The sequence below is a fragment of the Otolemur garnettii genome, unplaced genomic scaffold, assembly GCF_000181295.1.
Source record: "Otolemur garnettii isolate 467f Iridium unplaced genomic scaffold, OtoGar3 scaffold00087, whole genome shotgun sequence".
In the NCBI taxonomy this organism is placed as follows: domain Eukaryota; kingdom Metazoa; phylum Chordata; class Mammalia; order Primates; family Galagidae; genus Otolemur; species Otolemur garnettii.
This window is the reverse complement of record NW_003852482.1, coordinates 1,903,001-1,923,786: the sequence shown is the minus strand read 5'-3', so window position 1 is coordinate 1,923,786 and position 20,786 is coordinate 1,903,001. Positions and strand designations below refer to the sequence as shown.

The 20,786-nt window shown below is 53.3% G+C and overlaps 1 protein-coding gene across 1 annotated transcript in view; it reads left to right on the top strand.

Moving 5' to 3' along the window:
• QSOX2 (quiescin sulfhydryl oxidase 2) overlaps positions 1-18,421 on the top strand; it is a 21,462-nt gene extending 3,041 nt beyond the window's left edge. The window contains exons 3-11 of the mRNA XM_012808177.2: positions 1,024-1,129; positions 1,273-1,363; positions 2,326-2,471; positions 4,001-4,135; positions 4,306-4,435; positions 6,888-7,010; positions 8,995-9,145; positions 12,412-12,600; positions 15,780-18,421. Coding sequence (XP_012663631.1) covers positions 1,024-1,129; positions 1,273-1,363; positions 2,326-2,471; positions 4,001-4,135; positions 4,306-4,435; positions 6,888-7,010; positions 8,995-9,145; positions 12,412-12,600; positions 15,780-16,321 — 1,613 coding nt within the window. The 3' untranslated portion in view covers positions 16,322-18,421. The remainder of the gene's footprint in view (positions 1-1,023; positions 1,130-1,272; positions 1,364-2,325; positions 2,472-4,000; positions 4,136-4,305; positions 4,436-6,887; positions 7,011-8,994; positions 9,146-12,411; positions 12,601-15,779) is intronic.
• The last annotated feature ends 2,365 nt before the right edge of the window (positions 18,422-20,786 follow it).

Sequence of the window (20,786 nt, the reverse complement as noted above, 5' to 3'; positions counted from 1 at the left end):
ATGAGACTCTGTCTCCAAAAAAAAAAAAAAAAGTTCAAACATTAATAGCTTCAGGGAGAATTTTTTGTGTTCTGTTTTGCTTTGGTTAGCAAATGTGATAGTGAATTTTCTTTTTTTTTGAGACAGAGTCTCAAGCTGTTGCCCTGGATAGAGTGCTGTAGCATCACAGCTCACAGAAACCTCAAACTCTTGGGCTTAAGCGATTCTCTTGCCTTAGCCTCCTAAGTAGCTGGGACTACAGGCGCCTTCCACAACTCCCTGCTATTTTTTTGTTGTTGTTGCAGTTGTCATTATTGTTTAGCTGGCCTGGGCCAGGTTCGAACCCGCAAGCCTGGGTGTATGTGACTGAGCTATGGGCACCACCTGAAAAATTTTTTTTAAGTACTTTTTTTTGGACAGTTTCCTTCTATCTCCCAGGCTAGAGTGCCATGGCATCATCACAGCTCACAGCAACGTCAAACTCTCAGACTCAAGTAATCCTCTTGCCTCAGCTTCCCAAGTAGCTGGGACTACAGGTGCTTACCACAATGCCCAGCTAGATCTTCTATTTTTAGTAGAGACAGAGTCATGCCCAGCCTTAAGTTTATTTTTTAATTAAAAAACATTTGGTGAATTGCACACATCATACATGCATAGCCAGAAGATTTTTACAAAGGGCCCACCAAGGCCCAGAGTGTGACCAGACCTCATAGGAAAATGCGACAGGGAGGGGTGGTTTTGCCTGCGTTTCCAAGTGTAGACAGAATCCCAGAGTGTAGCCTCCTCTCCACTTGTTTGCAAGGTTGTCCTGGCCCTGTGGTCCCCACAGTCTGGTCATTCCCACTCTCCTGCACCTCCCCAGTCTCCACTGTGTAGCCCCACCACTGCCTGTTCCACCATTACATCTGGGATTCCTGAGGGCCGTGCTGCTGCCACCTGCCTGCGGTCTATGGGTCCTGGGTGGGGCTGGGCTGCTGGGCCCTGGCTGCTGCTCCGGCGGCAGACACAGGCAGGCGAGGCCGTGACCATGGCATGATTCCCCAGGACCCGACAGAGAGCTGGCAACAGTCAGGCACACGATGATCGACTTCCTGCAGAACCACACGGAGGGAAACCGGCCTGCAGCTTGCCCGCCCTTGGACCCGATTCAGTGAGTAGCCCCGTAGCAAATATGGCACTTGGGTTTCATTTTGTGAACTGCATGTAGGTTTGTACTCAGTGATGTGGCCACTGACATGGGGGCCGGCTCACTATGGCTGAGAGCACTAAAAGCCTCTTTCTTTCTCTTAAAAGGCCCAGTGACATTCTTTCTCTCATCGACAACCGTGGTGGCCATTATGTGGCTATTTTGTTTGAAAGCAACAGCTCCTACCTTGGACGAGAGGTACTGCTTGTGTGCTAGGTGCTACAGCCTGCTTGGGGCCAGCCGCTGTGGCTGCATGTGCTGTGCTCATGTGTTTAGTGTTTAGTTATCAGAACCACCATGTGTGCTGTTCATTTAACCCAGCTGTTTTATAGACAAGAATGTCAGGTTGAGTATGTTTACTTTGGAGGACCTTGGTAGGGGTTCTGAAGTTTGGTCTATCCCTGTGTTTAAAACTCAGATCCTTCAGAGTTCTGGGTGTGCTTCTGACCTCACCACCAGCTGCCCCAAGAAGATCCAGGACCTTTGGGCATGGCCACTAGGTGGGGAAGCCACTTGCTTGACTGGTGCAAATTTTGTGGTGGATGCTGGTTCAGAAAAGTAAAAGGTTAATTGATAAATGTCTTCTTTGACTTGCTGCACAGTTGCAAATGAAATCGTAGTTTCTGCCCCAGGGCTTGGGGCTTGTTCATTTGCCTTAAAGTGCAATAAAAATTAAGATGCAAATGATGGTCCTGCTTACAGAAAGGGTAGCTAGAGGCTTGTGCCAAATGGTGGTGTTCTAGTTTCTGTGAGCACTGAAGATGAAATACCTGTTGATGCTCACCTGGTTTCCAGGCAGAGGGAGGCCTGGTCTGTGATGGTTTCTTGCTGCCTAGTGTGGGCTGACAGTGGCCCCCTGGTAATACCCTTTTCTCTTGGTGATTTTTGTTTTGTTCTGTTTTTTAAGAGACAAGGTCTGGCTCTGTGGTGCAGGCTAGGGTGTAGTAGTGTCATCACAGCTCACAGTAGCCTCCGACTCCTGGGCTTGAGTGACCCTCCTGCCTAGGCCTCCTGAGGCCCAGTACCCCAGCCCCTCCTGAGAATGTCATATCCCTTTGTGAAGGTCTGCAAGGAAGGTCATTGGTCTGCATGCGGTGTTTTCTGAGAACACTGCCATCTTTGGTGAAGCTGCTGTCTTCTCCTTGTCTTCTCCTGCCCAGGTGATCTTAGACTTGACTCCATATGAGAACATCATGGTGACCCGCGCCCTGGACGGGGAGAGAGCGCTTCTGGAGAAACTCGGTGTCTCTTCAGTCCCAGCATGTTACTTGATTCACCCCAATGGGTCCCACGGAGTAATCCATGTGTGAGTGCTGGCAGCATCGGTGGGACCCAGGGACTGGCACAGCGTGGGGTCAGTGGGCAGAGAGCCCAGTCTGCCACCTCCCTGCCGGGGCCCATTGGCAGCCCAGCTCTTGGACCCTGGGTATTTGTCATCTGTGTTGGGTTTTGTTGGTTTCTGGTCTAATCCCAGATCTAGCAGGTGTCCCTTGACCCTCCTCTGTGCCAGGTGTGGGGCTCAGGGTTGGTCAGTGCTGCTGGTAGCTGGTGGGCTCGTTTACCCTGACCTGCAGGAAGGCTGGGGACAGCAGGAAGGCATGCACCTGTGCTCCTGAGGCAAGTCCAGCTAAGATGCAAGGAACTGAATAAGGTGGGGAAAAGCAAAATGGAAAGTTAAATAACATCGTGAGGCCAGAGGGGAACTGTGGCAGCCTCCTCACCTGCCCTCCCGCCCGAGGCCCCGGCCCCAACTCTAGCTTGTGCTGAGTAGGCGTTTACTCAGCAGCTCTTGGTGAGTCACCATGTCCAGCAACTTCAAGGGGGGGACGCCTCAGTGGAAGGACAGGGTATGTTTCCTGCCTCTTAGGACCTCAAGTTCAGCATCTTCCAAGGTTGACTACAGCAGTGAGGTGCCTCCCCGGAGGCCCTGAACACAATGTGGCTGCTCAGGTGCATTTCTAGTCTTCTACAAAAGGAAACACTGGAACTCAGGGTAACTGAAGAGGCCTTGAGCTCACCAGGTGGTCAGAGCATCTGGTCGAGGCCCCACTGCAATGCAGCCACACCAGGCTGGGAGCCCGCTGCCCACCAGCACTGCCTTGAGGGTTGCCAGATGTTTGTCACTGAAGTATCATGTGTACAGCTTGTTAACATAAAATAACATTTTTGTACATATTTTAATATTTTTACAAATAATGCTGGTACATTGTGTCCTTAGAAATAACAGCAATCTCTGAGCTACAGAGGATGAGCTCAGTAATGGCGCTGATGGCACTCAGCAGGCTGCGCTGCCCCATCCACACAGGGCCAGCAGGCAGGCAGGCGGGGTGCTCAGCGAGCTGTGTCAGGGAGGGGCTGGGCGCTGATGACACTCGAAGGCTGTCCTGTCCCATCCACGCAGCCCTGGTAGGTGGGGTGCTCAGTGAGCTGTGTCAGGGAGGGGCTGGGCGCCCGCTGGCTGCACTTACAGATGCCCACTCAGCTGGCAGATTGTGGGCATGTTCTCGAGGCTCTTAGGCATGTCGGAAGCCACAGTCAGGATAAAGCTGGTCTTGGCAGACGCTCAAACCAGCTTTGCGAGACATCTTAAGGTCCCCCCAGACATAATGAATCATAGTACTTACTGTAGCAGGCACCCAGTGATTATCTACGGATTTGGCCTGGAGCATCTCCCCCTCGCAGGTGGAGGCTCAGCCTGCCTGGCCTGCCTGGCCTGCTCGGCGTCTGTTCTCTGTTCACGGCTGGAGGATGGGTCGGGCCCCCTAAACACAGAGGGGCTCACCCTGTCCGTGTGCCTTTGGCAGCTCTTCTGACCCTTGCCCTCTCTTTTCGCAGTGTGAAGCCTCTCCGCTCCTTCTTTTCCTCTTATTTGAGGTCATTGCCAGATGTGAGGAAAAAGTCACTTTTCTTGCCTGAAATGCCAAACAAAGAAGAAAATTCAGAAACCATAGTTTGGAGGGAATTTGACAAGCAAGTATTCCTCTAGAACTGAACTCCCTGGGGAGACTGGGTGCAGATGCAGAAGTCTGTGTTTGTGAGGCCAGGCTGATGCCGACCCTCCATGTGGCCATGGGAATCCCTGTGGGGTGGGGGCATGTGGGGAGGGTTGGTGCACCCCTGACTCTACTGTCTCATCTCAGGTCGAAGCTGTATATGGCGGACCTGGAGTCGGGCCTGCACTACCTGCTGAGGGTGGAGCTGGCAGCCCACAGCTCTCTGGCGGGAGCAGAGCTAAAGACACTCAAGGACTTTGTCACTGTCATTGCCAAGGTATGAACCTGGGCTGGGCCAGGCATTTGGCTCTGCATCAGGCAGGCACCTGGAGATGCTTGGCTCCTGGTGAGGAACTGGCCAGCTTACCCCAAGGGCAGGACAGGAGAGAGACCCTACCCAGGGTTGGGGAGAGATCTTAGGACCTTTCACCCTGGGGACTGTGATCACACAGATGTGGTGTCTGAAGCCACTGTTTGGGTCATTGGAGAGGGCTCAGGCCGTGCTGTGCCCAGGGTTAACTGGGAGGTGGTAAGGGAGCCTTGCCAGGGCCGAGCTGTGGCCTTGTGCTCCTGACCTCTGGGATAGCCCAGGCACCCCCTCCCCCCGCCCCACTCCTGCTGCTGGCACAGGAGGAGGCACCTCGTCCAGTGGTTGCAGGTACATTGCCAGTACCCAAGTTACTGGTTACTGCCTAACAGATAGGAGGCTGAATTTTAAATGATTCCTCTTGCCAGAAGTGAGGTCCCTTAAAGAATAGTTTATATTCAGTACTTTGGATAGTCAGAATTTACTTACACTATAGGATTTTTAGAAAATAAAGGAAATAGAATTTATGTTTACAGGAGTGATGATGTTTCAGATGCATACACGAATGTTTTTAGATGATTTTTTACATACTGTGTCACTCAGAATACAGAAATTTCTAGTTGGCCCTGTTTCCTTTAAGAAAGTGTCCTGCTGGCTCCGCGCCTATAGCTCATTCAGCTAAGGCGCCAGCCACATACACCTAAGGTGGCGGGTTCGAATCCCCAGCCCGGACCTGCCAAACAACGACGACGGCTGCAACCAAAAAATAGCCGGGCGTTGTGGCGGGCTCCTGTGGTCCCAGCTACTTGGGAGGCGGAGGCAAGAGACTCGCTTGAGCCCAGGAGTTAGAGGTTGCTGTGAGCTGTAATGCCACGGCACTCTCCCCAGGGGGACAGCTTGAGACTCTGTCTCAAAAAAAAAAAAAGAAAGTGTCCTGCTAATTCTGTATGTCACATTAACACTGGACAGCGTGGCTCTTAGTGGTGGCCGCCAGCCAGCTGACAGCTGCTAGCAGATCAGGTGGTCCCTCACCTCGATGCTCTGTGTGCCTCTCACTCCCGTCCTGGCTTTCCCGCATGTAGTGTAGGTGGCTCCTAAATCAAGACCAATGATAAGTTATTCTCAGTGAGTTGTTGTTTTTTTTTTTTAGACAGTCTCACTATGTTGCCCTTGGTAGAGTGCCGTGGCATCACAGCTCACAGCAACCTTAAGCTCTTGGGCTTAAGCAATTCTCTTGCCTCAGCCTCCCAAGTAGCTGGGATTACAGAAGCCCACCACAATGCCCAGCTGTTTTTTTTGTAGCAGTTATCGTCGTTTAGCAGGCCTGGGCTGGGTTCAAACTCTCCAGCCCTGGTGTATATGGCTGGTGCCCTACCCGCTGAGCTATGGGCACCAAGCCTCAATGAGTTTTCTGAAGTTCACGTAAGTGTCTGAAAGCAAACACCACTGGTAAGTTGGCAGTGGTGCTCTGTAGTAGACACTGGGACCCTGAGTTGAGAGTGCGATGTGTTGGGTTTAGCTGTTTAGTGTCCTTATTAGTAAGAATTCAGCTCAGTTCCTGAATCGGACTGGCAGCCCATATTTTACACACTTGATAATATTTAATTAGAGTTCCTTGTTAAAGGAGGTCAGAGGGCGGCACCTGTGGCTCAGTGGGTAGGGCGCCAGCCCCGTATACTGAGGGTGGCGGGTTCAAACCCAGCCCCAGTCAAACTGCAACAACAAAAAAACAGCTGAGCATTGTGGCAGGCACCTGTGGTCCCAGCTACTCGGGAGACTGAGGCAAGAGAATCGCCTAAGCCCAGGAGTTGGAGGTTGCTGTGAGCTATGTGACACCACGGCACTCTACCAAGGGCAATAAAGTGAGACTCTGTCTCTACCAAAAAAAAAAAAAAAAGGAGGTCCGAACCCCGGCTCATGTTAGCTGGGTGCCTCTGCCAGCTGCTGTGAGCTAACACCGGTGTTTCAGGCAGCTGCAGACACTCGCCACCCGCAGACACTCGCCACCCGCCTTCCACACCTGGTTACACAGCCAGTGAGGACGAGGCAGGTGGAACGAGAGAGGACAGCTTGACACCGAGTCACACATGAGGACTGGAGGCCTATCACTGTGAACTGGCTGTCTGGTGGGAGTGAGGTGGTGGGCGCAGGCCCGGAGAGGTGCTGCCCACTGCTGCCCTGCAGCACCACAGGCCTCCTCCAGGAACCCTGCTCCTTAGAGTTTAGAGTGGCCCGTTCTCGGTTAACTGCTAGTTAAACCCTAGTTACCCACTACTTAATTGCTGACTGCAGAGCTGGGGCTGGCAGGGGCGTGGTAGGGGCAGGACTGAGGTCCGGTTCTATAGATCCGAACACTTGAGGGGGTCAGGCTAGGACTGTACCTCTCCCAGGTATCCCTCAGGATGGGTCCTTCCTTGTCCAGTTGTTCCCAGGCCGCCCGCCAGTCAGGAAGCTGCTGGAGACGCTGCAGGAGTGGCTGGCCAGCCTCCCCCTGGACAGGATCCCGTATGATGCCGTCCTCGACCTGGTCAACAATAAAATGCGGGTGAGCTCAGGCCCCTCCCAGAAGGTGGGAGCCCCACGTGTGGCTCGCCCTCACCTGACTCGCTTCTCCTACCTGCCAGGCACCCAGCAAGGAAAGCCCAATGCAGGCAGGGCCCCTCCTTTCCCCCTCTCGCTTCAGCCCTTTCAGCACTTTCCACTACTGTTTTTAGGGAAGCTTTGTGTCCACCCCTTGGCTGCCTGAGGTGGCAGTGTCATGCTGAGAATTCAGTTTAGGGACTTCACCAGGCCAGGCACTGTGGTCCCAGCCACTCAGGAGGCTGAGGCAGCAGGGGTTTCATTTGATCTTGGAAGGCTAGTCTACCGCAAGTTGTGATCGCACCATGGCGCTCCAGCCTGGGCCATAGAGCGAGACCCTGCCTCAGAGAGAAGAGGCAGGATCCAGGGACAGTGGAACTGTGAGGACATGTCCTGTGCAGCAGGATAGTTCCCCAAAAGTGGGAGGGACAGGTGGTCCTACCAACGTAATTTTCCAAAACATTGCAACACAAGTTTTGTTTTCTAATTTTAGTAAACCCAAGTTTTAACACCTAAAAACTACTGAAAACGATGTGCTCAGGGAGTTTGGTAGCTGTTCTGGGGCTGCCGCTGGAGGCAGGTGCCAGTGGGTGCCGTTCTCCTTCACGGCCTCAGTGTCTGCTCCCACCACCCCACAGTGCTGGTCAGCAGCTTCTCTGCAGCCCCAGGAGGTAAACAACAGCAGTAGACCCCATGCTCCCCCAGGCCACCTCCCTCACCCGACATGAGAGGTTTGCCAGAGCCCTGGCCCCAGCCTGGGTGGCTATGTGTGCTTCTGTGGCTCTGGTGTTGGCCCCTTGCAGCCCAGGCACACACAGCCCTCAACTGCCTGCCTGATCTCTCTTCTGCCTTTGCTCAGCTCAAGGTCATGGCAGTGTCGCCTAGCACATGCCTGTAAAACTGGACACTCCCTGTAAGAGCAGGTACTGGGCTTGAGACTGGTCAGCACTCACAGTGGCCACGGCCATCTGCTCGGTGGAGGTGCCTGCGCTGCACACAGTGACAGCACTGCCGCTGCCGTCCTGCTACTCAGCGGAAGTCGGGCTGAGTCGGGCTCTTCATCCTCAGCCACCTTTTCTATAACATTTTCATTGTAACTAATTCTAATTTTAAAGTGGATGTCTGTGCTTACTATTTCTGATTTTTCAAGACCAGATAAACTCTTCCCTTACACAAAGAGATAAAACAGGCCACATTTCCAGGTTTCAAGAACTTTGCCCCTCGGCTCAGTGCCTGTAGCACAGTGGTTATGGCACCAAAAGTGGTGGGATCGAACCCTGCTTAGGCCTGTTAAACAACTACAATAAAAAAATAGCTGGGAATTATGGTAGGTGCCCATAGTTCCAGCTACTTGGAAGGCTGAGGCAAGAGAATTGCTTAAGCCTGAGAGTTTGAGGATGTTGTGAGCTATGACACCAGGGCACTCTACTGAGGGTGCCATAGTGCGACTCTTGTCTCAAAAAAAACCTGAAAAAACTTTTCCTTCATGTTTATATTGTATTGAATTTAAATTTACATGCAGTGATGTACACAGATCTTGTGTGTATAGGTGATGAAGTTTTGTTTTTGGTTTCTTTTTGAGACAGAGTCTTACTATGTTGCCTTTGGTGGAGTACTGTGGTGTCATAGCTCATAGTAATTTCCAACTTTGGGCTTACGTGATTCTCCTGCCTCAGCCTCCCAAGTAGCTGGGAGTACAGGTGTCTGCCACAATGCCCGACTATTGTTGTTGTTGTTGTCATTGTTGTTTAGCAGGCTCAGGCTTGGTTTAAACCCACCAGTCCTGGTGCATGTGGCCAGCACTCTAACCACTGAGCTACAGGCACCAAGCCACATGATGGAGGTTTGATACGTGTATCCCCACCACTGTGTCACTACTGCTCCAATCAAGAAAGAGGGCATCCATCAACTATTTTTCATTTTAACAACTTTGTATGCGTGTTTTTCAGATGTCTGGAATATTTCTTAGTGATCACATAACTTGGGTTGGATGTCAAGGAAGCCGACCTGAGTGGAGGGGCTACCCATGCTCACTCTGGAAATTGTTCCACACTTTAACTGTTCAAGCCTCAACCCGTCCCACAGCGCTGGTCGGCACAGGTGAGTGGCCTACCCAGCGAGGGGGCAGAGTCTGGTTCACATGGTGCCCCAGCTGGTGTGTGCCTGGTACTGTCAGGGGCACCCGAGGAGAGAAGGCCTATTGTGTATGAGGCAGGGTGTCACGATGGTGCCCTGAGGCCCCACCCACGTGCCACGTGTGTGCACGCCACTCACTACTGATTGCACAGTATAGCGTGGCTGCAGGCCACGGAGGAAGAGCCCACTTTGCTCGCTGACAGGATGCGCGTGGCTGACCTGCAGGTAGAGGGAGAGCAGAGAGTGCGGACAGGAAGGAGTCACTCTGCCCTGCAGCGTCTCCTTTTTTTGCTTTGAAAAATAAGAAAAAGAAGAGTAGCCAGGCACGGTGGATCATGCCTGTAATCCCAGTACTGTGGGAGAGTGAGGCAGAAGAATTATTTGAGCTCAGGAATTCAAGACTTGTATGAGCAACAGTGAGACCCCAACTCATAAAAAAATGAAAAACCCATCTGGGCACTACACAAGCACCTATAATCCCACTGACTTCCAGAGGCTAAGGTGGCCAGATACCCACAGCCCAAGTCTGAGGTTGCAGTGAGCTATGATGCCACTGCATTCTGCTCAGGGTATATAGTGGGGCTCTGTCTCAACAATAAAAAAAAAAGAGGCAGTGCCCATAGCTCAGTGGGTAGGGTGCCGGTCACATACATCCAGGCCCGCAGGTTCAAACTCATCCTGGGCCAGCTAAACAACAATGACAACTGCAACCAAAAAATAGCCAGGTATTATGGGGCGGGGGGGTGCCTACAGTCCCAGCTACTTGGGAGGCTGAGGCAAGAGAATCACTTAAGCCCGAGAGTTGGAGGTTGCTATGAGCTGTGACACCAAGAGGGCAACATAATGAGACTCTGCCTCAAAAAAAAAAAGAAAGAAAAATAAGAGTACACCAAACATACTTGGAGAAATCCTTGCTGGCCATTTGCAGGGGCCACTCCCAGGGTTTCTGCGTGGGGCAGCTTCAGAGCACACCAGGGACGGATTCCAGTTCTGCTTCCCCAAAGTCAGTTGCTGAGCCCATGCCCCCCCACCCCCACCCCAGGGATGACCCTCAGGATGTGGTGGAGACTGGGCAGGGCCAGAGTAGGCTGCTGCCACAAGAGGGTGAACACTGCCAAACTCTGAAGTCAGGTTTAATTTATTAGGAAACAGTTGAAATCACAGTTACATTTTCTGTCCCTCACAGAGTACTAAAATACGTGTTAGGTTTTATCCGCTCTGGACTTGGTTGAATGTGTGCCTCCCGGCTGGAGCAGTCGTTCAGGTTCATTAACCTTTATGTTAAGTCAAAAGTAGAGTCTTTGAACACGATAGGCCGATGTTCTCTCCATCCAGTAAGACTGTAAAATTCTTTTAGTTATTTTTTGGTGCATAACAAGCCAACCCCAGATGCTACTAGAACTTAAAACAACCACCATCTTGTGTGCTTAGGAGTCTTGAGAGGTGGCGCTCTGGGCTCACTCCTGGGGCCCTGTCACTTGGGGGCAGCTGGTGGGTCCAGGAGCAAGTGAGAGCACTGGCCCTGCCTGGCTAGTGCAACAGGCCCTCCATGGCCACCTCTGTGAGGTGAGCCGTGTGCTCCGGGCCTGATGTCCATGTGGGGAAGCTCCTGACAGCATGTGCACTTGTGCAGCGGGAGCCGAGCTGTGGCAGTGCAGTGATGAGAGGAGAGCTGAGTCGCCAGGATGCAGTGCAGAGCGCAGGCTGACGCTGTTGTGGTGACGTGTGGAGGCCTGACAGTGACAGCACACAGCTGGGAGACACCTCCCCTTCATCTTATCAGTGTAAATGGAAGTGATCTCCGAGGAGTGTATCTCCCAACAAAGGAATTGGGTCAGACGAGACTGCAGGATTAAGTCTTGGAAGGTTTTTCTTCTCCTTATTGTGCATTTAAACCCCATCTACTAACACGCTTGCTGAGGCCTCTAATCCCCCTGCAGGTAGAGGTTTATGGGCCTTGTCTACTTTAAAGATTAGGGTGGCCCTGAGCGTGCAGTGGCTCGGTGGGGAAGAGGAGGGGATTACCCAGCAACTCAAGGCAGATGTCTGGAGGGCCCATCAGGGAAAGGAGAGTACTCAGGCTGGGCCACAAGGCCAGTGCCTGTGACCTCACTGTAGACACTGCTGGTAGATATGCTGGGCCAAGGAGGAGTTGGTGGTATGCTCCATTTTTGCTGTCTCTGGGTGAAATAAATGACCATCACAGTTACTGAGAGACCAGAAACTTGGACCAAGGCCTGCAGACAGCTCTCCCTGGCGGACAAAACCATGACAAGCACCAGACTTATACTAGCAGGTGAACAGAGATCCCACAGGGGCATGCTGTGGTCAAGGTGGATTCGTTCTCAGGACTGTGTCTGTGTTATCTGGGGCAGCTGGGTTTTGTAATTATCTTGCTACACTTCTTGTGATGACGACAGTCTGTCTTAACTCATGGGTCTCTTACTCGTATGCTCCTGTGTCACTTGTCTGGATGGGGGCTCTGCACCCTACCATGCTGCTCCTGTGGCTCCCTTGGGCTGCTCCTTCTGGGGTGCCCACTGTCCCCCACCTGGGTGGGGGGTATTTTCTGGAAATGTGGTGCATTACTCATTTACACCCTGTTTGTGTATGCAGTGGCATGAACTCTGTGTGGCTAGTTGTGTAGGAGTGTTTTCTTTTAAAGCACCTCTATCTGGGGTGGTTTGGCCTTTGCAGAGAGAGAGCAGCCCCCACTTGTGCCCTGTTCTTCCCTAGAAGCAGCCCTGGCAGCTGGCCGCCTGCTCATGGAGGGCCCTCCCAGCACTAGCCTGGCAGCAAGCCTGGAGTCACCACCTGGGCCACATCCCCATGTGGGCTCATGCTCTGCAGGGTTTCAGTCGCGACAGCTGTAGACTTGGGCTGAGCAATGTCGTTGGCTCTGGGAGCTGTGCATAGCTAGCACATCCCCTTTAGTTTTAAGTTCAGTCCCTCTCCGGGTCATAAGGCTAAGGGTAGGGCAGGGGGAAGCCTGGTTGAGAAGCAGGAGGTCCCCCGGGCCTTGCAGCCATTCCTCCATGGCTCCAGCAGCTATCCAAGCAGGTACTGTGTCTGCCACCTGTGTGTCCATCCTCCTGTCAGGCCTCTGAAGAGACATACGGCAGCCCGTCTCCCATCTGCAGACGCCAGCCCAGGCCTGCTCTCAGACAGGCGGACAAGCCAGGTGGACAGTGACTCCGTCTGTGGCACCAGCATGTCTCCTCTCTTCACAGGTTTTGAGGACGATCCCCAGGCTGTGCTGCAGACAGTGAGGAGATATGTCCGCACCTTCTTTGGCTGCAAAGAGTGTGGGGAGCACTTTGAGGAGATGGCCAAGGAGTCCATGGACTCGGTGAAAACCCCAGACCAGGCAGTTCTCTGGCTTTGGAAGAAGCATAATGTAGTTAACAGCCGCCTGGCAGGTAGGAGGGGGACGCTGTGTGTCCTTATGCTGTGAGGCAGAGTGGTCATGGGCCTGGCCGTGGGAGTCAGAATGGTACAAGACCCAGGTGAGCACACCCTGGGCACTGTCCTGTGGGCAGTGAGGACAGCATGGCATCAGCACTGCTGCCCCCTGAGCTCTGCTGCCCGGCTCGGGTGAGGGCTCTGGAGGGTGTCACTGCTGGGAGCAGCCACCCTTCCTGGCCTTCTAGTCCCAGCTCTTTGGGGCCTCAGAGAACTTGATGTGGCTCTTTTCCTCCTGCCTTGTGCCCTTTGGTGGCCACTAGACTCCCAAGTAACTTTGACACTGGAAAACTTGGAATATAATTAATTTTGGGTAAGTAATTTTAGTGTTCTTAAAATCTATTCTCAGTCAAAAAAAAAAAAATCAAAAAAATCTATTCTCAGATTGTAAATCGAACTTCCGAAGATGGTTTTATTTAAAGAAAACTAAAAAGACTTGGCGCTCATATCCCAGTGGTTATGGTGCCAGCCACATACACCAAAGTTGGCGGGTTCAAACCTGACCCAGGCCTGCTAAACGACGACAACTGCAAGCAACAAAAAATAGCCGGGTGTTGTGGCAGGCGCCTATAGTCCCAGTTACTTGGAAGGCTGAGGCAAGAGAATCGCTTAAGCCCAAGAGTTGAGGTTGCTGTGAGCTGTGACGCAGTAGCACTCTACCCAGGGCAACATAGATTCTGTCTTAAAAAAAAATAATAATAAAAAAACTAAATAGGCCACATGTATTTAGATTCTAGAGTTAAGTACTTCAAACTATTCCTAAATCAATGGCAGATTAAAATTAGGCTTAAAAATAATTCCACTGAGAAATAAATCTTAATAGAGATGAATAGAAAACACCGCTAAACTATCAGTTTATTTAATCCACTGTATTATAAAAACATATTACACTAAAGCACTAAAGAAAATTGGTTTTTCTTTGCACTCAGTGCCCACTGCTGTAACTCAGGTCACATGGCCATGGGCACCTCTGTGTTTGCCAGGATTCCTCTCATCACTGTCAGCTGCAGTTGTAAGGTGCTTCTGCTGTGGCCCTAATAAGGGATTTCTCCACCCCAAGTGCCTCTTGGACCCCTCTCCCCCTCCCTCCTCTTCAGTGGTGCACACAGTTATCCCTGGAGCAGGTGGCTCTGATGCACCAGACCCAGACTGCAGCCAGGCCTGCCGGGTCCAGGAGCCCCTGCTGTCGGCTGTGGCCCGAGCCTGCACACGTTCTCACGGTGCTGGGCTGCAGCCCAGAGGGGCTCTACAGCCCAGGGTCACTCTTTGAGAATTTTGTGCACCCCACCTGACCCCAGCTGTGGATTGAGACCCACTCTCCAGAGGCCCCTCAGAGATGTGAGTGGGATCTGCTGTCCGGCACTGGCTCCTTACTTCAGGGTCTCGTGCGAACCCTCAGGCAGCTTTAGACCAACAACGCTTGGTCTCTGTTCTGCCCCTCTGTGTGGTGGCTCCATGGACAACACGAGGCACATGTTAGCAGGATTAGCATGTGGTCAGCAAAAGAGCCGGAGCAGAGTATCTCTGTCGATTTCAGCATTCCAAAGTCCCCTAACAAAAGTGGTTGTATTTACCTTTACTTCCTTCTAGAAATACGCTGACAGGCTCAGCGCCTATAGCTCAACCGGCTAAGGCGCCAGCCACGTACACCTAAGGTGGCGGGTTCGAATCCCCAGCCCGGACCCGCCAAACAACAATGATGGCTGCAACCAAAAAATAGCCGGGCGTTGTGGTGGGCGCCTGTGGTCCCAGCTACTTGGGAGGCGGAGGCAGGAGACTCGCTTGAGCCCAGGAGTTGGAGGTTGCTGTGAGCTGTAATGCCATGGCACTCTGCCCAGGGGGACAGCTTGAGGCTCTGTCTCAAAAAAAAAAAAGAAATACGCTGACAGCTGCCCAACATGCGCAGGTCAGGTGTGAGCATATTTTGAGAGCTGCCAAGTGCCCCTTGCCCCACCTTTCTGCAGGACAGGGACCTGTCCAGTGCTTGAACTCATGTGGCAAAGCTATCCTGAGTTGGGCAGCCAAGTGGACAATTCATACACCACCAAGTAAAGGAGGATGGTGGCTCACAAGGGACATGTGTGAGTGTAGGGATCTTTCTGGTTGTGCCCTGGCCTGAGAACAGCACCAGACGTCTGCCCGCTTCCATGGTCTGGCGGGTGCCACCCAAAGCAGTGATGTCAGTGTTCACAGGTCCAAGGCAGGAATGAGGGGGTGAAAGGGTAGGAATTCCAGCTTCTTAAGCAGTCAGCAGGAGTGATGACCATTAGAAGGGTGGCTGAGCAGCAGGCGTCAGTGTGTGGGTGCTCTGAGTCCACCCCAGAGTCATCAGACAAGTGCACACAGCTGTATGTGCAAGGATGGCAACTGCAGGATGGTGTGCATGGCCGTCCACGGGAACTGGATGTCCTGTGCAGCCCTGTGTAGTCAGAGTCCTATAGGAGGCTGGGAGGGAGCCAAGGACAGAACCTACAGGAACAGCATAGTCTACTGTCCCTGTCAGGACACGTGTGTATGTTTGTATGTACAGAAGGAATCAGAGGACCCTCCCCCCAGTAGTGTCTCTGGGACTCAAACCAGGAGTGGGCTCTGCTTATCTTTGCACGTCAGTATTTCTTGGTTTTCCCAGTAGTGGACATGTGTCGCTCCTGAGACATGTTTTGGGGACCTTTCAGGGATTTTGGAGTCTGAGAGGGGCCGGTGGGCCTAAAGTGCGGTGGAAACGTGTGGACAGCAATATCCAGGCAGGGTGGGCAAGTATCCTGGAGGCAGCCAGAATGATCTAGGCCTTGTGCAGTGATGGGTCAGGTGCACCTTCAGGAAGGGGCAGACCAGTGGAGGGCACGGGCACAGTGAGCACAGCTGCAGGGGAGCGAGGGCAGGTGCAGCCAGAGGGCCAGTGGTTGGGCCCAGTGCACCATCTCTTCTGCTTATAGGCCCAGGAACCCACTAGAGGCTGACAAGTACAGGGGGTGCTTCAGGAAGATGCCTGGAGCCGCAGGAGCAGGGAAGAGGGAAGGTGAAGGAGAGGGACTGGGCAGGGGGCCCCGGATGGTGGGAGGCTGAGTGTGGCCAGCATGGCTGCAGGTGCTGAAAGCCCTTCACCCTGTGGCTTTCCCTCTTCTGTCCTTTCTAGGCCACCCAAGTGAGGATCCCAAGTTTCCAAAGGTTTCGTGGCCTGCTCCGGACCTCTGTCCCACCTGCCATGAGGAAATCAAGGGCCTGGATAGCTGGGATGAAGGCCACGTGCTCACGTTCTTGAAGAGGCACTATGGCCGTGACAACCTCGTTGAAACATATACTGTGGACCAGGGAGACCCTGGTGCGGGAGGGGCCCCACCTAGAGGTGAGGAAGAGAGAGGCCTCACTGCTCCTGAGAAGGCCCCCGGAGCCCACGAGGCTAAGACCCCTCTGCCCAGTGTGCTGGGTCCCAGACCTCCCCTGCCTGAGAGCTTGCACCACAGACTGAACGTGAAACTCCAGGACCCATCCAGGTCTGGAGTCCGCAAGGAAGCTGAAGTGGCTGCACCCTCGCTCGGGGCCGGCTTCTCCAGCCTGGACATGAGTCTCTGTGTCATGCTGTATGTGGCCTCCTCTTTGTTTCTGATGGTCATGTACTTTTTCTTCCGGGTGAGGTCCAAGCGGTGGAAAATCAAGCAGTACCACCCGGCTGTGTAGCGTGAGCAGCCTGTGTGCTGTTAGCAAGACGGCGGATGTGCCTTTGGAAAAATGGCCCCACCTCGTCTCCCTGCAGCTTTAATGTTTATGATCAGGGATTTTACAGACAAACGCTGGACCGGTTTCACATCAGATGGCACCGCTTGGCCTCCAAGCCCTCGTTTTACAAACGCTTTTCCAGTGCGAGGGGACGCTGGGTGTTCTGTGGGGACGGTTGAGTTCCTGGCGTAGTCTGCTGCTCCTGCAGATCCCCAGCAAAAATGCCTGTGTTTTCACCTTTCCAAATCTGAGACAGAGGGTGGGGAGTGTGGGCCAACAGCGTTCCCGGGAGCTTTCATCTTGGTTACTATACTGAGTGCCTCGTTCATGAAGGCCTTGATTTTATATTTGGGGAAAAACCTACCTCCCCCCACCTAGGCTGCACTTGGTGACAAAGCAGGGCCCAGGGGAGCGCAGTTGGCCTCCCAGATGCTCGCCCCAGTACCAGGGAGAAAGTGTGGCTCTCAGTGCCCTGCCTGGGCTGGGTGCTTCGCAGCTGCCCACTGCGCTCTACTTACACTGGGACATTTCAGTGGGAGCTCAGGGAGCTCAAAACCAGAAGAAGAATGATTTCCTGGTCATCTCTGTGCTCTGTAGCTAGTTTTCATTCCAGAGGAGATTGGAACTTGCCAGGCCAGGAGGAGCCAGTGAGTTCTATGGCTTTGCCGACTTTCCAGAAACAACCCCAGAGGCCTTATGGAGTGGACTCAGGGGTGAGGCTGGGCAGTGCCTTTGTTTGCTAATCTCATGACAAAAGAAAAGCAGCTGAGGGCTGGTCCCAATCTGTCCTTCCTGGGGGGCAGCCCAGACAGCAGAGGCCACAGAGGGGAGGGGGAGGAGGGGTCTGCTCTGTCTCTACAGACCCTTTGTGAGCTGTGCTTCTTATCTGTCACCCAGGAGGGACCCGCAGGTCCCATGGCTGAACATACCTCTCTCTGGGTGCTGGCACCCTGCACCAGGCCTCATGCTCCTGAAGCTGTGTGGGGAGGGTCCCCACAGGCACCCACCTCCCAGGCTTTGGCTATGATTTTTTTTTTTACCATTTAAAATGTAAACATGTTTAAAAATCCAAAACATTAGGTGGTAAATTTGCCTCTGAAGACTTAAACAAACAAAACTAATATTCTATTCCTGGAAATATTTGTAGAAAATCATTGTGGCTCTTCGTCTGGCGACTTCATTTTATTTGATAAACAGGCTCAGTTGTATTTGTGTGGCCGTCGGTGCGAGGAGAGGCTGAGAGAGTTGGAGGTGTTTTTTCCTCTTCTCCTCCCTTATATTTTATCCTCACGGTCAGTAACTCCAGGTGGTCCCACAGTGTATTTATCAGACCACTGTCGTACTGATGCTTTCACAGCTTGAGAGAAAATCAGCAGGTTGAGGACAGAACTTCCTGAAGGAGGGGGCTGGGTGTCTTGGTGAGCATCCTGTCCCACTCCTGCTGCTGGAGTTTCCTCCTGCCTCACTTTGACCCAGAAGCCTCCAAGCTCATCTGCACAGCTAGTTGTGCACCTGGGACACCCACGACACTGCGTTGTTTCCCTTCCAGCCTGAGCACCAGGCCAGCCCCCCACGGGAGGGGATTCTTAGTGCTGGTATCTCTTCTGGAGTGAGCTGAGCCAGGAGGGTGCCGGCTCCATTCTAGCCTCAGAGAGCAGTGTTGGCTTTAGCTCCAAGGTCACGCTGCAGTTCGAGGTCATTCATCACTGTCTGTGAGAGAAGCTTGCGGCTTCCTGAGGGAAGGGTTTCAGCTGGTGCTGAGCTGCCATGAAAGGAGACACCGAGGTGGTGGCAGGGACTGTGTAGACACCTACCTTCTCTACCCTGCATGGCCTGCTCAGGTCTGAGGTCTGGTTTCTAAAGTTTTAAGTATTTTAACAGGTATTGAGACTAATGAAAATAGTTCAGTAATTTAAATGTTTATTTATTTTTAATGGAAGGATTCTGATTAAAAAGAAGCTAATTGACATGGAAATGTCTGAAATTTCTTACCTTCAAGGAAATTGAACATTTTGTATTGTGCACATTTTAAGAATAAAGAAACCTGACATTTGAAAAAAATTGTAATTCTTCTGAAATGCAAACCAGCTTCACTAATGAGTTAGGGTGGGAGAGGGAGGGTACAGACTGGGCGGATTTCCTTTCTAGAGCTTAAAGACTAGACAGCTGAAATTCTAGAAATTTTTTTTTTTTTGAGACAGAGTGCCAATTTGTCACCCTCAGTAGAGTGCCATGGCATCATAGCTCATAGAAGCCTCAAACTTTTGGGCTGAAGTGATTCTCTTGCCTCAGCCTCCTGGGGAGCCTGGCTATTTTTTTTTTAGAGACAGGGTCTCACTCTGGCTCAGGCTGGTCCAAACTCCTGAGCTCAAGCAATCCACCTGTCTTGGCCTCCCAGAGTGCTGGGATTGCAGGTGAGTGAGCCACCATGTCTGGACTAGAATTTCTTACATCAAACCACAGGCTTTTTGGAAGATAGCCCAAGGATCAGATAGAATATTGGTCATAGGTAATTTCCCTGGAGCGGATCTGGACACTGCTGCAGGGTGATCCCCTTGATTGTGCGTAGCTGTGCACGACAGCTTCCTGTAGGAATGAGACCATCTCAAACCGTGCTGAGGCAGCCAGTTCAGGGCCCAGCCTGCCCCAGCAGCCAGTCCCCCACCCTCTGCTCTCAGTGTTTACTGGACGTTTTCCTTGAGTGTCCCTCTCTTGCCCAAGGTAGGAATGTCCAGCTTTTGTCCTAGAGCAGCGGTTCTCAACCTGTGGGAAACTATTAAAGGGTCACGGCATTAAGAAGGTTGAGTACCACTGTCGTAGAGCTTCAAGGTCAGCCTGTGTGTTTGCAGGGCACCTCAAACATGGGGTTTGCCCTTTGACACCTTATTTGCTGTCCTGAGCTGGTTTTATCTTTACTGTCTCACCCCCTCCCCGCTCCCCCGCTCCCCCGCTCTCCTGCAGCCTTGGGCAGGTCTCCAGTTGCCAGGGCCTGTGGCTCTCCATGGAGACCTGTGGGCTACAGATTCACTTCCCAGCCAGGCTGTGCAGAGCTGGCAGGTAACTTGATGCAGGTTGGCCCAGGACACTCCCACCCAGAGGTGCAGGCAGTCCTGGCGGGTGCCAGCCGGTTTGGCCCAGACTCACCTTCAGTGCCTGGGACCTTTGCTTCTCCCTGGACCCCTGCAGGTGCCCTTCCTCCTGGGGCAGGGTGGGGCTGAGATCTGCCCAGAATTTGAGAGTTGGGGTTCAGGAGTTTGAGCTTAGGAAGTTCTCCCAGGCCTGCAGGAGAGAGCCCAGGGGAGGCCTTGGCTGGAGGCCATCAGGCCAGAGTCCACCTCAGGATGGCAAGGGCAGGGTGGGCGGTTTTCAGCCCCCACTTCAAAAACCCGCTTGCTGCGACTCTGGAAGGAGTCTGGAGCTGAATGGAAGGTGGAAGGTGGCTACCCTGGGGCTGAGGGTGAGGGCAGGGGCTGCCCTAGTCCAGTCAAAACCGGTGCGGGAGGGAGGTGCGCTAGACCAGCCACCCAGGCCCTGAGGATGGGGGCGGGGCGGAGGGTGGAGTGGGGAAGGGGTCAGGGTGGTGGGCGGGCAGCAGGCGGGGCGAGAGGCCCTTGGCTCCTTCAGCACCGCGGACAGCGCCAGGTCCAGTGGCTTGCGGGGTCTCCCGCCAGCTGCAGCTCCCAGGCACCAAGGACCTGTGGAACCCAGACCTCCCAAGGGATACAGAGTGGGGAGCAGCACCAGTCCCGCCTCTTGGCCCGTCTTGCATCGCAATGCTGCTGGAAGCCGAGCTCCAGCACCAAGGAGAGAGGCCTGGGGCCCCTGTGGGCACCACTGGCTGCACCTCCAGAGGGACTCAGGGTAAGAGCCTGAAGGCCTCTGTCTCGGTCAGAAGGACCCCAGGACAGAAACCACAAGGGTGGGAAAGGGGGGCAGAGGGACCCAATGTGAGGAAAGGGGTGCAGCACAGGTGGAGTGGCCAGAAATCTGTGGGCAGGAGGCTGAGCTAGGAACAGAACAGAAGGGAGCTGAGTCCACAGTTCCCAGGTGGCAGGGAGGGCCTGGGCTGGCCTGAGATGGTGCTCAGCTGTGGTTGAGGCAGAGGCCCCAGAGCAGACGGGGCTTTGCAGATGTGGTAGAGTAAGGGGCACCAAGTTCCTCCAGAGACCGATTGCTCTCAGCTGCCTTACAGCACAGCCTAGTCCTCTGGACCCCAAAGCAGGGTCCCCATGCGAGTTCTCCTGCTTGAACTGCCCTCCCCAAGGGCCATTCCATTACAACGGACGTTGGGAAATAATGGAACCATTGTTGGAAGACTGGCCAGATGCCCAACGGCATGGAGCCCCCGCCTCCTCGACTGGCCGCCCGCCCCTTCCCCAGTCCAGCCAGCCACACGTGGTCCCTGCCTGCCTCTGCAGCAGCTGGC